The sequence below is a fragment of the Hevea brasiliensis genome, chromosome 11 (genome assembly GCF_030052815.1).
Source record: "Hevea brasiliensis isolate MT/VB/25A 57/8 chromosome 11, ASM3005281v1, whole genome shotgun sequence".
Taxonomy (NCBI): Eukaryota; Viridiplantae; Streptophyta; class Magnoliopsida; order Malpighiales; family Euphorbiaceae; genus Hevea; species Hevea brasiliensis.
In genome coordinates this window covers 72,060,343-72,077,982 of record NC_079503.1, presented here as the reverse complement: position 1 = coordinate 72,077,982, position 17,640 = coordinate 72,060,343, and the positions used below count along the sequence as shown (strand labels likewise).

General features: G+C 33.7%; 1 protein-coding gene across 1 annotated transcript; it reads right to left on the bottom strand.

The window, feature by feature from the left end:
* Window positions 1-765: 765 nt before the first annotated feature.
* On the bottom strand, window positions 766-1,236 carry LOC131170266 (uncharacterized). The gene has a single exon (XM_058129325.1). It carries the CDS (start codon window positions 1,234-1,236, stop codon window positions 766-768), a length of 471 nt encoding a protein of 156 aa, XP_057985308.1.
* Between the last annotated feature and the right edge of the window lie 16,404 nt (window positions 1,237-17,640).

The following is a 17,640-nucleotide window of genomic DNA, read 5'->3' as shown; positions in this document are numbered from 1 at the left end:
AATTATATAGTATTTTCAATTAAGAACACGTTTAAGGTCACGGAGTTTGTGGAGATAAAGTAAACTAATTCCTTTCAACTGAGTTTCTATTTTCACCAACTACTTGCTTTTGGTCTTGATCTGTTGCTTGCATGTATTTATGTTAATTGTTGAATATATACATTAACTATTGATGTTTATAAAAAAAGAAAAAATTGTAGTGGCATGTTCAATTTTAAAAATGTTTTATTTCACACTTGAATCTTCATGATTTAATAAATTTTAAAAAATTGAATATATAAATTAATTTAATCTTTACATGAAAATATAAAAGTTTAATAACACTCTTAATTAGTTTAATCTCTTCATTTTGATGTTGACTAAAAATTAGATTTTAGATGAGATTTTTTTAAAAGTCAGAGTGTTATTAGACTTCTTTAAATAAAGATTAGGGTTAAAATATGATTTCGATCTTATATTAAATAATGTTATTAATATTGTTGAGTCTTCCGCTTTTTTTTTTTTGGCAAGTATGCATTTCCATTAGCAAGGTAAAAAATGAGTTGCAGAGTACAATTGCTCACTTGGATTCACCATAAAAGTAGTCATCCTGCAATTATTTTTGCACTAAGCTATGAGCAGCTCTATTGCATATACGAGTAGCAAATAGAAACGAGATATGAAGTACATCAAAAGAGAAAACTAATATGTCATTAAAGATTCTTTGAAGGTCACAAGTTGTTGCTCCCTTTGCCATCTCAATCATTGATTTAGAATCTCCCTCTACTAGAACTGAGAGAACTCTTTGATAATGGCAAGTTGAATTGCCTCTAGGCAAGCCAAAGCTTCCAGAGTTAGAGGATCAACAATTCCCCGAAATCTTTTGCAGTTCCAGCAAATAATATGACCAGCATAGTTTCTAGCTATAACTGCTATAGCTCCCAACTTCCTTCTAATATTGACCCCAACATCAAAATTCAACTTTATGAAACCTATAGGAGGAGGAGTCCAAATGGAAAGGTGTTGATCTTCTAATTGAGGAGGTGTACTTTGATTCTGTTGAGGCTCTAGGAACTCTTCGTAGAAAGTAAATGCTTTGAAAATTACCTCTTGATATGTTAACAGACAGTTATTAAAGATTAGAGCATTTCTGCTCTTCCAAATAGCCCATAAAAGATGCATTAGCAACAAAGTCATTTGCTTTCCTTGCTCCTGATGTTGCATTGATGAAGTTAATTCAATCCAGCAGTCGGCCATATTATTACTCGTGAGTAATAAGGATTTGAGTCTTAAAGGAGAATTTACCCATACTTCAACTGCTCTCGGACATTGAAGGAAGATATGCTTTAATGATTCTATCTCCCAACAAAAATGACAACTCTTAGGGATATTGGAAAAGCGTCTATTTAAAAATATCCCTCACTGAAGTTTTTCCTGCAACACTTTCCATAAAAATATGGATAATTTTCAGGGTAAATTTAAGCTCCAAACTCCCTTCCAGAAAGATGCTTGATTTGCCTGTGAAATAGGACCTGGTCTAGCAATCGCTTCACTTCTAGAGTTCTGTAGAAGTCGTCAAGCGACATAATAGCCTGACTTTGTTGTGTACATCCCCTTTTTGGAAAAATGCCAAACAAGACTGTCATCTCCCCTAATGATGCTAATAGGAATAGATAAAATATTCTCCACATCATCAACATGGAAATTTTCCTTCAATGCTTGAACATTCCAAGAAGCAGTATTATATTTAATGAGTTGTGAAACCCACACCATCGATGGGTTATGATTGGGAATAACTCTAGGAGGGTTAGGAAAAGCCTTAGGAACCAAGCATTCTGATTTGCACAAGGTCGAGCTACCACTACTGATATTCCATCTAACTCCTTTCACCAAAACCCTTCTTCCCCACATGATACTCTGCCAGCCTACCAATGCATTCCTTCCTGGCTGAGCTTTCACAAATGAAGAGAAAGGATAATATTTTCCTTTCAGCAGATGAGCTAGAAGATAATTTGGTTTGGAGAGAAGATGCCATCCTTGCTTGGCTAACAGGGCCATATTAAAGCTTTGAATATCTTTGAATCCCATACCTAGGGTCTTTTGGGCTCACACATTTTCTCCCAAGCCACCAAATGCACTTTCCTCTCATTTTTTTGTTGATCCCACCAAAAATTAGCCACTAACCTTTGAATGTTGTTACATAGAGAAGTAGGAAGGCGAAAACAATACATTGCATAGACTGAGATAGCTTGAGTAACTGCTTTGATCAGAACTTCTTTTCCCCTTGAGAAAGTAGCTTCTCCTTCCACCCTATGATTTTATTCTGAATTTTTTCTTTAATCTGAGCAAAGACTTGCTTTCTTGACCGAGGAATGTGTGACAGTAAGCCTAAAAAGCAATCATGACCATTCACATTGGAAATATTCAAAATATTTGCAATATCTTGTTTGACAATAGCAGTACTCTATTGGGTCTTCGGAACTTGCAAGAAGGAAATAGATAAAGTGGTGGCATAGAGGCAACTATTTTAATTCTTAAGTCAATTAAATATTAAAAGTTTGAGGACTTGAAGATAGAAAAGTATAAATTAGTGGAGCAAAATGAGCGTACTTGAGGGTTTTTTTTTTTTTTTTGGGGGGGGGGGGGGTGGTTACTATATAAATTATTGCAAATACGTTAGGAGGTTAGCAATATTCACTAGATCCCCCCGTTATTTGGGAAACATTGAAGATATCTTAAGATTCTTGATTTTTGTGTTTCTAATAGCCTATAACTCATTGTGTTTCTAATAGCCTATAACTCATTTGAACCTTGAGGCTAACTAAGTGCTGGCCAAATGCTATTTCAGTTGAGCTTACTCAAACCTTAACGGCCTGACTGATTTTGAATCATTGATAACTTCCAAGTTCAGGTTAGAGACTAGCTCAATTTTGAGACTAGCTCAATTTTTAATGTAGCCATGCCGGTAAGGTTTTTATTGTAAGGTAACATCACTGGTCCCCTTCCTAGTTGCAAATCTTTGGTTTGTAGTGCATGACTCAGAGGTTAGAGTTGCATGCCTTGATAATTTAGTAGTTTAGGTGTGCTAAACACGTGCCATCATTAATAATTACCCTCAAGCTCCTTAACCATTACGTCTTTTAAGTTTCTCGAGGCGCATCACCTTAGGCTTGCATTTGTCTACATTAATTGCTCAACTATACTAGGGCTTTGCAGACCGTCCTTGTCATTTCTCTTCTCTTTAGTTTCCTTGTTCTCTCTAGTTTTTCACCTGAAATATTTGTCCTCCACCATCCAGTAGTTGTAGGAATTTGCACTTTGACTAGGTAAAGTAACCTTTTCTTATCCCTTCTTTTTCTTTGAGAATGGGTTATTTAAGGGACTCCTAAGACACCATAGACATTGTTGAAGTGTTTGGGCAAGAGACCCTTATTTGATAAAAGTCCATTTCTCCATTATGTGAGTGATCCTCATTGTAAGAGGTTGGGGATGTGGATCTGGGGACCTCTTCACCTATTGGTGATGGAATTTTTGCTACAGGTTCGATTGGTGGTGATAGGGCTCCTATTGTGGGTCATAGTAGGTCCTTAGTTGGCTGATGCTCCACCCCTGTTGCCCATATTAGAGTGCTACTAACTAAGAGGAAATTCATAGCATTTGCCCATATGGTATGAGGATGGACCCCTTCTTCTTGTGTTGTTGTCCATAATTATCATTTATAAGGAGCAACTTAGGGTGGGGCTCCATTTTCCACTAGATCTTTTTAATCAGGATGTACTTCAGTTTTTCAATGTTAGGCATCTCTTAATTACATCTGAATAGCTGGAGGATGCTTGTTGCTTTTTGCTTTGTTTGTTGAAAGCTTAGTAAGAGGAGGAGATCGTTGTTGTGCAGCTAAACACTCTAGTAGCGAAGGAAACGTTTAGCGTTGATTAGTTAGTTAAGGAGAAGGTGCCCTGTATTTTTGATCATTTTGTTTCTAGGAATGTACTTGAGAGTGAGCCTGTAGTACTCGGGTGGAGCCGAAGGGGAGCATGCAATTGCTAGAGATGAGCTCAATGAAGAGGAAGATGGTAAAATCTAATTTTCTAACTCTTCAATTGTTTTACTTACTAATGTTCTTTGTTTGTGCAGAGATGGTGAAGGACAAAAAGAAAGCTGCATTGGCGAAAGCAGTCCAGGAAAAGAGAAGGCAGTGAGAGAGTTCCAGTGCTAGACCAAGTGTTGCTGTAAAGAGACAAAAGGCATGTTGATGTGGTGATTTTGGAAGACCTTGTTGAGTCTTGCCCGACTACAATTGTGTTAGGTGTGATTGAACAAAGCATGCCTTATTTGATTCCTCCCTCTACTCTTCCACTTGGGCTTACTAAGAGGGGGGTTGTTCTGGCGGAGGAATTAGCTCGATAAAGGCAGGTGTTTGACAATTTGCCCTTTGCTTAGCTCTTTGGCCAATGTTTGACTTTAAAAGGCGAAAGTCCACTAGACTTATAAGGATATAATAGTCCACCACACTTAAAATGAAGGCAATGGATAGCCAGTAAGCAATGACCGACCGAACAAAATGTGTTAATTTGCCATTAAATGACAAAAGAAAAGGTTGCCTCTCATTGTTTGACACTTGCACAATAAAGACCTTGCACAATAAAGACTGAAGAACATTAGTTGATTATAAAAGGCTCACCAAAAGTTCAGAAGAAAATGGCTCACCTTCAAAATATATGATTATGGATAGAGCATGCAAAAGGCATTGGTCCGAACAATGGCCCTTGGAGCGAACATTGGTTCATCCAAATAAGTTCTTATAGAGGTCTTGATTGACATTAAAATTTTGCTAAAGCATCACCTTAGCCAAATTGTCACTAGAACAAAAGTCGATCCATTGGTTTGCCTAATTTAGACCTCAATTTTAAAATTTTACACAACGTTGGCTCGGATTGTACATTTTTTCCTTTTTCAAATACTTTCATGATTTGCCAACTTGATTTTAATTGGCAGTTGAATGAATTAAAAATAAAAAATAAAAACAAAAGCAAGAGATAAAAACATGAGAATTCATTCTTTCATAAAAAAAGTTTTACAAAATACATTAAAAATTGAGGTTATTCTCCACTGCACCTTCATTCGCCCCACCCAAATCATCATCAGCATTATAATCATCATCCTCAGGCTCCCTATCTCGGATGCATCTGCAGTCAATGTCATGATGTCTTTGCTCAAGCTACTTGGCAATGGTGGCCTGAAGGTCCAGTAAGCTTCAATAATTCTTCCTTCCATCTCCTTCTCAAGGATAACAACCTTTATGCATAGTCTAACAACTCTACATGTAATGGAGCTTTCTCTTCAATCTCTTTTTATGAAAGCTCTTTCTCTACCCATAACTGAATCTCAGTGCCTTTTAGTTTTGCAGTTAAGGTTGTCGCCTGATAAGTCAGGCTCTTTTTCGCCTGCTTGATTAGAGAATTTTCCATCTCCATCTCACTATTGGCGAATTGGTAAGATTTCAACTACTTTAGAAAAAGGTTGTTCAAAATGAGGGCGTCAAGATTGGTGCTTATGGATTGGACTAAAATCTCATCCATTTCAGCATTATTGTACAACATTTAGTACTTAGTTGAATTAAGATTTCCTTTTCTTATCACTTTGTGCCTATAAATACCTAGGCTTAATTTTATATTTAATCATAAACAATTAAGCAAAAACTATTCTTATATTATGCTAAAGTTGGCACGTGGGAGAGCTTCCAATATTAAAGTTCTCTTCCTCCAGTTGCATACACAATTGCTTCCTACACCATCACACATCTCACTTAGATTGCATATAGTTCTTAGTTTAATTAATTAATTAACCACCAAAATTAGTTTGTTTTACTGTTCTTTGTCATTCCTAAGTTTTCCAAGGTGCCCAGGAGGTCTTCAAAATCCAAGGACAATCCATAAATAAGTAAAATATGATTAGGTAGCCCACATACTCCATTAAGTGCATTCATAGCATATTTGTGTTTTCTATAATTTTTGAAGTGTAGATGATTTGTTTTGCCTTTTTTAATTGTTCCATTGGATTTGTTGGGTCGTTTTCACATGGAATAGCCTTTTGAATCACTCAAAAAGCTATTTCTTACTATTTTTTTAATGAATTTTCAAAGTTTAGACTTGATTAAGCGTGATTTTTTTTATCATACCTAATTTTGTAAAATCTATTTCTTAGTTAAAAATGCATTTTTTTTGCTTCCTTCATTTTTTTATGGTGTTGCCTATTATGTCTATTTTATGACCATATTTTTATTTTTGCATAATTCACTGTAGTTTAATATACATATTTTTTGCAATTTCAAGTGTACATTTTGTCTAGAAATCAGTATTTACAATTTTGATTGATTTACCATATTCATTCTTAAAGGGAACATGTAATTTATTTTTACCATGTTTTAGTATAATATGTTAGCTACCTTCTAGAAATTTTTCATGGTGATTTTGGTATTTTTTCCTTAATTTTGTTAATTTGCTGCCTAGATTTAGATTTCCTGCATGTCTAATTGCTTTGGCTAATTTCGCATATTTCATTGATGCATGCTTTTGCTATTTCTTCTTTCAATATTTTAATTCATCATCTTAGAAATTTATAGTAATTTTTCTCAAATTTTTATGCTTATTTTACTTGATGCTTCGAATTTTTCTTTTATGGAGTGCAAATTTTCCAATTTCTGTTACTATTAAAATTTTGATGCAATTTGGATTCATAAGAGCTCTAATTTTACTCTAACTCTTTTCCATGTCTTTTATATGAGTTTAGAGACGTAAATTGACATGGAAGTAAGTGGATAAAGTGGAGTTTACATAGAAAGAAACTAGCAAAAAAATGGGTTAGGAGTAGGAATCCAAGCGAAACTTGGAATCCTACTTAAACTAGTTTTTGACCTTTTTTTTTGTGATTATCTTGTATTTTAACATTTTTTAATTTATTTTACTTTAATTTTCGATCCACATGAAATTATTTAATTCATAATTTAATTAATTTAAATAATTAAAACAAAATAAAGTCCAAAAGGCCATTAAAGTTTTCCTATATGCTAAAATAGATCTAGAAGGACTTCTTTGCAATAAATGGACTTAAACCCAAATGAAGCTCAAGATGGAATCCCAAGGCCTCTTGGATGAGGTTAATGGGCCTTTGGTCTTGTAATAGTTGTAGGTTTATTTAATTTTATTTTTGGAAATGTAAAAGGTCATTTTGAGGATTATTCTCTTTTTTCCTCCCTCTTTCTTTTGTATAAGATTTTAAGGGATTTATATTTCTTTTGAATGTATTTTAATTGGATTGTGGCATGTAATTTGCTTAGTAAAGATGCATATAGGGCAACTTGGTAACTAAAGGATCTTAGTAAACATAAATTAGAAAGCATAGTATGCTTAGGTACCCTTTATGTACATAAATGAACTGAATTGCCTTACTATGCCTATTTCTTTGCTTTATATGCTATGTTATATTGTCTAAAATGTAAATTAATCTTGTGTGCAATCAATTTAGATACATGTTAACTTAGGGAAAGATGATAAACATGACATGATTAGGAATAATATGTGTGAACCCTAATTTTGTTCCTTACAGAGCATATACATTTGAGGTAGTGAGAAGTCTAATGATACAAGCTTCAAAAAGCCTTGGAGATGTTGAAAATGTTGAAGAAATGAAATATGATATTCTACATGATTAAAATAAAAATTAAATAGGTTTGCAGAAGAAAACTAAAAAATATAAAATAATAAATAGGTTAAAGAGTGCAGCGCGCCTATAAGCAAAGGCATGGACCTTCTGTGTTTTAGTTGGAACCAACTTAGAGTTGCACTAAACCAGAGTGAGCATAGAGAGTCCCAACTGGAGCAAGACTGATTAACTTCAAGCCCATTTTTGGCCAAGGGAGGGTGAGAGACTGAATCTAGTCTTTTTTGTGCATTTAGGGAAAAGCAAGCCAAAATAGGAAGTGTATATGAGAGAATATTTAAAAAATAAAAAAAATAAAATTTAGGCAACCAATATCTCTTCTTGCTCATTTTAGGAGAAAGGAATAGGGAAAAATGTTACTCTATTAGTTGATTGGGAAGCAAGAAGCAAAAGTCAAAGATCTTCCTAAATAAATGTAGGTTAGAATCTTCCTAATCAGTATAGAGGCCTATAAATACCTCTCTGAACCTCCTAAACAAGATACCAATTATTATTCAACAACCACTCTCTCAACTCTAGTAGCCCATACACATCATACTCTCCCAAGCCTCTCTCCCATATGCCATTCTAGGAGAAAGGAATAGGAAAAAACGTGCTCTTTTAGCTAATTAGGAAGCAAGAAGCAAAAAGTCAAATATCTTCCTAAATAAACCTAGGTTAGAATCTTCCTAATTAGTATAGATGCCTATAAATAACTCTCTAAACCTCCTAAACAAGATACTAATTATCATTCAACAACCACTCTCTCAACCCTAGTAGCACATACACGTTACACTCTCCCAAGGCTCTCTCCCATACACCATTCTAGCTTACTATCATTTCTACCTTTCTTTCTTCATTTTTCTTTTAGTTTACAAAGGCAAGACAGAGTATAAGACATCTAATCGTGTACAAAATTTCAATATCATCTCTTTCATGTATTTGTAAGTGCTTTTGAGTTCTTTTTCATGTTATGATTGAATGCAATTTAAAGGCAACCTACAAACTCTGTATATGTTCTTCAGGATGTTTTGCTTATGTCTCAACTTATAAGTCATAGTTAGGCAAATTTTTTAGTTTTAAAAGTACTTTCCCTAGATTTTACATTCAAAATCATGCTACTAACTCATCTTGATTTGATTTGTAGTTTTTGAGATATGATTTTTCGAAATTTGGCTCCTAATTATATGCAACTTTTGCATAAACCCAAACTTTACATAACTCAATGATGCTTTCAAATTTTTAGGTAATTTTTATGCCTAAAATTGAGTTCCGAATGTCTTTTAAAATTTTCATTGTTCTGAGTTTTCTTTAATTTCTTATAATTTTGTATACAAACTCTTTACAAAAATTAAAAAAAAAAATTGGGTGTATAACATTAGAATTATGACTCAAAATCCTAGTGGAATTTGAAGAAACATTTTCCTAATTTGAGTGGGAGAAATATTCCTCAATAGAATAGAGTAATATTTCCTATATAGAGTAGAACTCTTATTTTAGTATTATTCCTAAACTGAATGGGACTTCTAATCAAATTAGGATTGAGGGAAATAGGAGAATGGTGGAAAAGTTTATTTGGCTTTCAGATTAGGATTGAGAGAATTAACACTATAAGTAGGAGAATGGTGGAAAAAGTTATTTGGCTTTCAGCTCATGGAGTGAGGTTGTTGCCCATTGTAGAGAGGAGCTTTGTCAATTGCTGTAGATTTGGCTCTGCCCATTGATAAGAAGCTTTTGCCCATTGCAATGGAGAGAGGCTTTAGCCTATGGTGGAGTAAGGACATAGAAATTAAGAGAAAATGATTCTTGTACATTGGTGAGATAACTCTTGCCCATATACTTAATGGCTAGGATTAATTTGGGACTATTTTGTTTTGTTACTTTTTGATCTAAGGGTTTAGATTTACTCTTACAAAAATAAAAGGCCTAGATTAAAATGTACAAAATTACTTTAACCAACTCCTAATCTAAGGGTCTAAAATGAAACCCTAACAAAATGAAAGGCTAAGATCACTTTGTATCATTTTTGTCATTTTCACTTTTAATCCTAAGGTCTAAATTAATTCATATAAAAATAAAGGGTCAAGATCAAAAGGTACAAAATGCGTTAACTAATTCTTAATCTAAGGGTAGAAATTAAACCTTAGGAAAAATTAAAGGTTAGGATTAAAAGTGTCAAATTTGTTTTTATTCTCCTAAATCTAATGGCTAAGAAATAAAGTTAACAAGAAAAACAATGGTGGGGATTAATTTAAGCAATTTTACTTTTTTTTTTTCAATTTTTCTAAATTAAATTTTAAAATCTAAAGGATGAATTAAATCTTCATAAAATTGATAATTAAGATTAAAATTGGTACAAAAGTAAGTATGTATATATATATATATATATTTAAATTAAAACTGAATTTTTTTAAATAAATAAATAAATAAATAACAATCTAATTAAGAGTTAGAGATGGAAAGGAAAATTAAAATAAAATTCAAATTAAAATTTGATTAGGCTCAAAAGAAAATTAAAATTGAAGGTGAATTAAATTTGATAATTGGAATTAAAATTTATTTTAAAATTAAAAATTGTATTGCCATGTAAAAAGAATCAAAATTCGATTATTATTATTTTTATCATTTTTATTAAAATGCCTGGACAAAATATAGTGTTTACAATAGGCTATAAGAAACACAAGTGGAGGTTGTCCCTTATTCTAATGTAAGCCCATGCGGATAGGGTGCCTAACATCTTCCCTCTTCCATACCCACTATCTTGAACCTAGGCAATTGGGCTCATGGTAAGAGAAGGGTAGCAGACCTCTGCGAGGGGCAGAGTCATCTTCCACGTCCCTTTTGAAGTTTTTGTCTCAGCTATCATTTGAGTGGCGACTCTAGTCAATCCATCCACCTAGTAATAATATCTAAGCTCCCTAGTAGTATTATGGGAAGGTGTAGCTAAACTAATTGGAGTAAAGAAACCCTCACCGCTCGCAATATGCATGTGCTTTTTGTTGAATTATATGATCAACTTGCATGTGTAATATTAGTTTTGCATAATGTATGTTTAAGAAATTGAAATAAAAAAATAACGAGACAAATTTTAGGAAACAATTAGTAAAGGCTGGCTCTTATTCTAGGTAGATCTAGGTGGAGAGGATGCCTAACACCTTCCTTCTCTTATACCCACTATCTTAAACCAAGGTCCATTGGGCATATGGTGAAGAAGGGTAGTGGATCTCTAGAAGAGGTAAGTCATCACCCATGTCCCTTTTGAAGTGTTTGTCACTAGTATTACTCGAGTGGCCACTCCTTTCCTCCAACTTAGTGGCGTTAATATCCAAGCATTGTGATAATGTTATGGAAAGTTGATTCTAAACCAAGTTTAAGTGTAGGCACACATTGCCTCACATTTAATAGCATTGTCAGTGACTCAGAATGTTAGCTTTGTGACATATCTTAGCTTTGCCTTTTATGACCCTTCTAGAATGACTAATGCATGATCCATTTAATCCAATTGCTTCGTCTACCAAAACTTTCCATTGCTCTTTTGGTGGTTCTTCATTGTTTGCTGTGGGAGTAAACTTGATTATAAAGTCTTCCAAAGCTTGAGCTTTCATTGTTGTCCTTGAGACATAGCAGATGTCATATGCCTCAAGCATCACAGACCATGCTGATAATTGTCTGGGAGTATCGAGTTGCTGTAATATCTTTATGAATGGATAGTTGGTTCAGACTTCAATGGTGTGAAACTCAAAGTATGGCCTTAGTTTCATTGCCAATGTTAAGATTGAGAAGGTGAGCTTTTTGAGAATCGGGTAGTTCAACTCAACAACTTTTATGTCACGACCCAACCAGGGGGTCGTAATCAGCGCTAGGGAATAAGTCAACTTAAGGTTGCCACCTGTAGCAAGCCTAAAACTATAGACTTTAACCATCTAAGGGCCTGCTATATTGATTTAGAACTTTTTTCTAAAGTTAAAGGGAGGTTCTTTCCTCCACTAAGACTCAAATTCACAAAAAGAACTTAGTACTTTAAGTGCATTATGCTGAAATTTCTTTTTTTATTCTTGATTTACTCTACCATTCCCTCTGTACTTTACTTTACTTAAAAAGAGTTAAACTCTTTCTGCACCCTTTGTAAGAATACTAAGAGCTAATTAACTTTTTTTTCACTTTCTTATTTCTTTTACAGCTTTTAAAAACATTTGATACATTAACTTTAAATGTATCCTATTAATCACACTCTACTTTTCTTTCATCATTAAGTCTACCTTTAGTATTGAAATACATAAGAGGGTCCTTAATTACCCTAGTAGACTATTATTACATAATTCATGTTTAATGTGATTGATAGGACACTAATTCTTTTATTCATTTATACATTACCATACGGTCCTACTAGTAAACATATTCACATTTTAACATACATTAGATATGCATGCCCATACTAACTTTACATACATACACTAGGCTATTACATGACTTGACATTACATAAGTACAACATGACATACACATACATGATTATATTCTATTACATATATGACATACATAACATAACATAACATCAATTGACCTCATATACCCTTTGGAAGTCAGTAAGTCATCCATAATTAGGTCATTCGTAATCTATCTCACATCATAAACATTATGCAACTATAATAAAGTATGGTTCTATTGCATTACACCCTAACATTAATGCTTTTCATGATGCATGATTATGCTTAAAGAATTAGCTATAATAAATAAAAAGCATTTAAAATTCAATTAAGTAGTTTATACTTGTTATAGAACTTATCAATTATTCTTACCCCTTAGATCTGGCAAGTAGACTTTAACTTCATTACGTGTTTCCTAGGGTGCTTTGACACCAACCTAACTTAAGCCCAACTTCCTTGGACATTGATCACCAACTTTTTAATCAAGTGGTGAATTAATAGAACATGTCAATTTTGTATAAAACTCTTTAAAAACATATTAAGAACCTTAACCCTTGATTATAGGTTATTTTAGTAACTAGAAACTAGTTTGGGAGCCTTAAACACAATAAAAGATAGTTGCTTGCAGAAATAATTTCGGTTGGTGAACCTTAAGGTTCTGACTATTGAAGTCTTAAAACTTAAAAAACCTCGAGAAATAATAGCTACTTCAACTGCCAAAATGAAGAACTTTAGTGGTTGAAGTATAAGGCATAAAATGTCCCCGAGCAATAGTAGCAACTTCGACTGCCGAAAGTCTCCATTTCAGTAGCTGAACTTGGAAATTTCTAGAATTCCCAAGCTTGATTCTGTAGCAAGCCAACCCTAAACAAAAAACCCAAACTCAAACCATATAGCTTCAACACATTAACAAACATATAGATATAAATAGATAGGTCACAACAACATAAGGTAGCCTCAAACCTCAACATGCATAGAGGATTTGTAAAAAATCCAAAGTCTTTGTTAAAGAATCATTTCTAAATCAATTTCTCAAACCCCCATTAAATTGATTCAAATCATCCAAGACCAAAGAAATTGTCCTAAGGAGCATTAAAATAATTAAAACTCTTACATGTGTAAGTTTCAAATCAAACATTAAAGTTTAGATATAGAATTTCAAAAATCTCCAAATTCAAACCTAAACCCTAACATGCAAGGGTTAATATTACAAGAACCTTTATGAAAAATGAGGAAAAAAAGAATAAATCTTTTGAAAGAAAATAGTAAAATTACCTTTGGTCTTGAATATCTAACACACAAGACTTTAAGGGACTCTCATAGGATCCAATACTTATGTCTTCTTCAACTTTGTTCAAAGCCACAAATCAAAGGTCATTTTTCATTGATTTCTCATGCATGTTCAAAACAAACCAAAAAACTTGATTAGCAAGTTGGGAGGCTTAAAAAAAGAAAAAAAAAAGCTTGAATCTAAAGTGGTGTTGCGCCGAGGTGGGGTTGGGGTGTGGTGGTGTGGAACCTACCAATTTCTCCTCCTTTACTCAACTAGAGGTTCTGTTTATACTTATCTAGTCAAAGGGACTTTTAGCTGTAGGCATTCACCTTCAACCATCGAAATCCACTCCTTTGACTTTTCTTCCTTTCTCCTCCCATCCTACTTTTAAAAACTTTATTCCACAAGGGTGGGTTATTACATTTTAAAACTTAATTATTGTAATATATTAGCCATTGCTTGCCTTCTTCCTCTCAGAATAGTATTGAACTGATCGTTTCCTTGGTAACTATAAGATAAAGTAATAATACCTCGCCCTACTTTGGCGAATCAAACATAGGAAGAAAAGTTAAGAATAATTTTAATTTATTAAGTGCTTGCTAGCAGTCTTGCCCATACTTAAATTGACTTTTTGCCTTTCGGGCTTGGTAGAAAGCAAGGCAGAGTTAAGCAAGATGTTAACCTGTCCAGTACTGTGATTTGCCCATTGACCTTCTGAATGTCCTTTATTGTTTTTAGTGGTTGCATATCCACAATGGCTCTGATTTTTCTTGGTTGGCCTTAGTTTATCTTTCAATAGCATGTAGTAAAAGAACTACCCAGCCTTCACCATGAAAGTGCATTTTTCTGGATTTACTTTCTTGCCAACCTTGTTAAGGACATCCAAAGCTTCAACTATGTCTCTAGCATGGTCTTCAATCTTTTTGCTTTTGATTATCATCTTGTTGACATAGACCTCTACTGTTTGTCTCATGAGGTTGGTTCTTGAATATACTATTGACGAGCCTTAGGTAGGTTGCTCCTATATTTTTCAACAAAATGGCATTACTTGGTATCATAAGATGCCAACATCTATATTGAATGTTTTTTTTTTTTTAATTTATCTTCTAGGCTTATCAAGATCTAATGGTACTTGGAGATGGCATCTATAAAGGATCACACAATATGGTTCACCATTGCATTCGTTAATCTATCAATTATGAGCAAGGGGTTATGGTCCTTTGGACAGGCTTTATTTAGGTTAGTGTTGTAATATGCCTTTCCATAGTCTAGTCGAAAGAAGTACATTAAATCACCTAAGAACTGTGTAAAATATGGTAGTATAAAATTTTTAGTTTTAATTAACCGAAATAAGGATATTGACATACATTCGGCCTTTGAAGTATTTAACTTTGATCGCCAAATGGTCGAAGGAACTATATAAGGAAAAAGAGGGAGAGTAGTTTAGAGATATTTTCCAAACTAAACATTATAGAGCCTTCTCCTTCCTTCTCCCTTTCTCTCCCTTTTTCCCCTATTTCTTTTTGCCTACACTATCTAAAACACTTTCCTTCTATTGTGCCTCAGGAGGGGCAAAAATTTTCATCAAATTTAGAACCTTGAAGCATGTTCATAACAAATATGGGAGGTGGAGGAAACATGGGAAACTCCTGAATTCTAGTTGCATGTGCTTAATTAAAGCAAAATAGTTAATTCTATTTGGGGTTAAAAAGACCAAGCCCAAATGGAGCACATTAATAGGGGTGTGTGTTGGGCTATCTTGTATGGGCTTTTTAATGCATGAACTTAGGCCTTTATCCTTCAAAATCTATGGGTCCATAATACTATCATTGTTTAAGGCTGGCCTTTCTAGGATTGCATTATAGTACAATGGAATGTCAAACATAAGAACTCGAAATAAATTTCTCTCATGCTTTTCGTTACGAAGGACTATTGCTAAGTTAATGCCCAACACAACTACTGATTTTTTCTCTAGTTTAATAAGTGGGTACATTACCTTTGTAAGGTCCTTTTTCTATAATATAAGCTTCTTATAGATGTTTAAGGTGATGGGTTTTCAAGTTACCAGTCATCTGAAAGTTCATGTCAGTTTTAGTATCAGAGCCAAGGACATCCAAACAAGGTATTTTCTATGTTTGCTTCTTCTTCTTCTTCTTCACTACTTTGTGTTTGTTTCTTTTTCCCTAATTGCTGTTTGGCTCTAGTTGCATAAACCCAATCGATTCTACTTTATTTTGTTTAAGGTTCATCTTACGTCTGGTTCCTTATTGTCAGACCTTATTTTGCTTCTTATTGTGTTTTTGTTATTCACATTTTGTTCATTGTATGCTTGACTAAAATTGGCTCCTGGGGTTTAGTATGATCTGTTTGTTTAAAAATTTATTTTGTTGAGTTTGTCTTAGGGTTTTGGGTTAATCAAGCTAAAGCCATCATTTTAGCTACCTATTTGGCTTCCTTAATTTTGATATCAAGCATGAGAGGTTCTTTGGGTCATTGAGTTAGACTTACCCATTTGGCCCAAAACTCTACCAATATTATTTGGGTGTGTTTAAGACGTTGGGTGTTAATTACGAGGGTTGTTTGATATTGTTTGCTTGTTGAACTAAAATTTTGCGGTAGACCCGATTAAATTAAGTTCACAAAACAAATCAACCCAAAAATTCTTGGAAACTTACAGGGAGTTTATACCCATTTTCAGTAGTTCCCAAATTAAATTTCAGCTTAAAATTCAACTGTTTGTATAGGAAACCAAAATTTTGCAGTAGAGCCAATCAAATTAAGTTCATATGGCAAATCAACCTAGAAATTCTTGAAAATTTACAGGCTATTTATACCACATTTAAGTTGTTTCCAAATTAAATCTTAGCTCAAAATTTAACCATTTGTGTGGGGAATCAAAATTTTGCGACAGACCAAATCAAATTTAGTTTACATAGCAAACCTATCAAGAAAAGCCTAAAATTTTAACAGTAATTAGTCAGTGTTGCGATGCATTTGTCTACTCAATTTCAGATCAAAATACACTCGTTTGCTTAGTGATCCTACATTGATGCAATTCTTAGTGTATTGTGTGAACTGCTAGTAGTTGTGATAAGTTGGTAGTAAACATGGATATTTGAGCTTGATATGACTTCTTTAGGTTGTCTCTTTTCTAGCTTTCTACTCTTTTATTTTGGTGTCTTCTTTCTTGATTCCTTATTGCATTACATTTCCTTACTTGAGCTTTTCTTTTCTTGACTTCTTGAGTCACATTATTGCTTTCTTGATTACTCATTTTGATTCATCACGTGCAAGAATTTTATTGTGTATTAAATTTTTATGATTTGTTGTTTTGGTTTGAGTTACTTGAGTTTGATAAGAACTTGTGGACATAGCTAAGAGAGGTAAAAGGAATAGAGTGGTGAGTTCATAAGAGGGGAAAAGCCTTGTTGAGTTAAACTAGAGTGGAGTGTCCTCTGTTGAGTGTAAACACGTAAGGGAGTGAGTGAGGTGTTTTTTCTTTACACTAAACATTTTCTTATAGGTCTGAAAACATGTCTAGAAGGGGTAATGGTAGTGAGGGGGAAGGTGAAAATCCATTCTATATGCAGGCTATCAGACAATAATTTGAAAGAATGAATGTTGTGTGCAATGGAATCATAGATAGGTTGGAAAGATTGGAGCAAAGAGATAGGCAAAATGTGATGCCCCTTACCCGTCTATTATATAGCCGAGCAAGAAGTGCCACATTTGGTACTAGCACCCTATCCTATCTTATCATGTCCATTGTAAATTTTTTTTTCATATCATTTAAAATAGGAAATCCATGTGTAGAAATTTTTTTTTTTATAAAGACCCGGACAGAGCCTCCTCTATTTTGTTAGCATCTGGCGGGTTCCACTAATTACCTGTTAACATGTTCATATTCATTTCACACATTTCCATATCATATTCTATTGCATCATATCATTCACAATTATTTATGAGATCTCAAAAGAGTATCGTCTATTGCATTCATATAGAAATTCATAGACAATAATTTACAAGTTTATGTAAAATCTCAAAATTTAATTAACATCCAAAATGAAATACATCATGTGTTTATGTACAATGAACAAAAAGACAATCTAGACATACATGGGCCCTACCAATAAAATTACTACTGTCGAGGTGACTACTAGACACTGGTAAATCTGATCGGCCTCTGTATGAGCACTACTGCTGCTGCTGCTGGGACTAGTCTCCAGTACCTACGCGATGGAAAAACCAATGCGCTAAGCATAAC

What these genes read in the sequence shown, in the direction of transcription:
- LOC131170266 (XM_058129325.1), bottom strand. Translation starts at nt 1,236, where the DNA reads ATGGCCGACTGCTGGATTGAATTAACTTCATCAATGCAACATCAGGAG.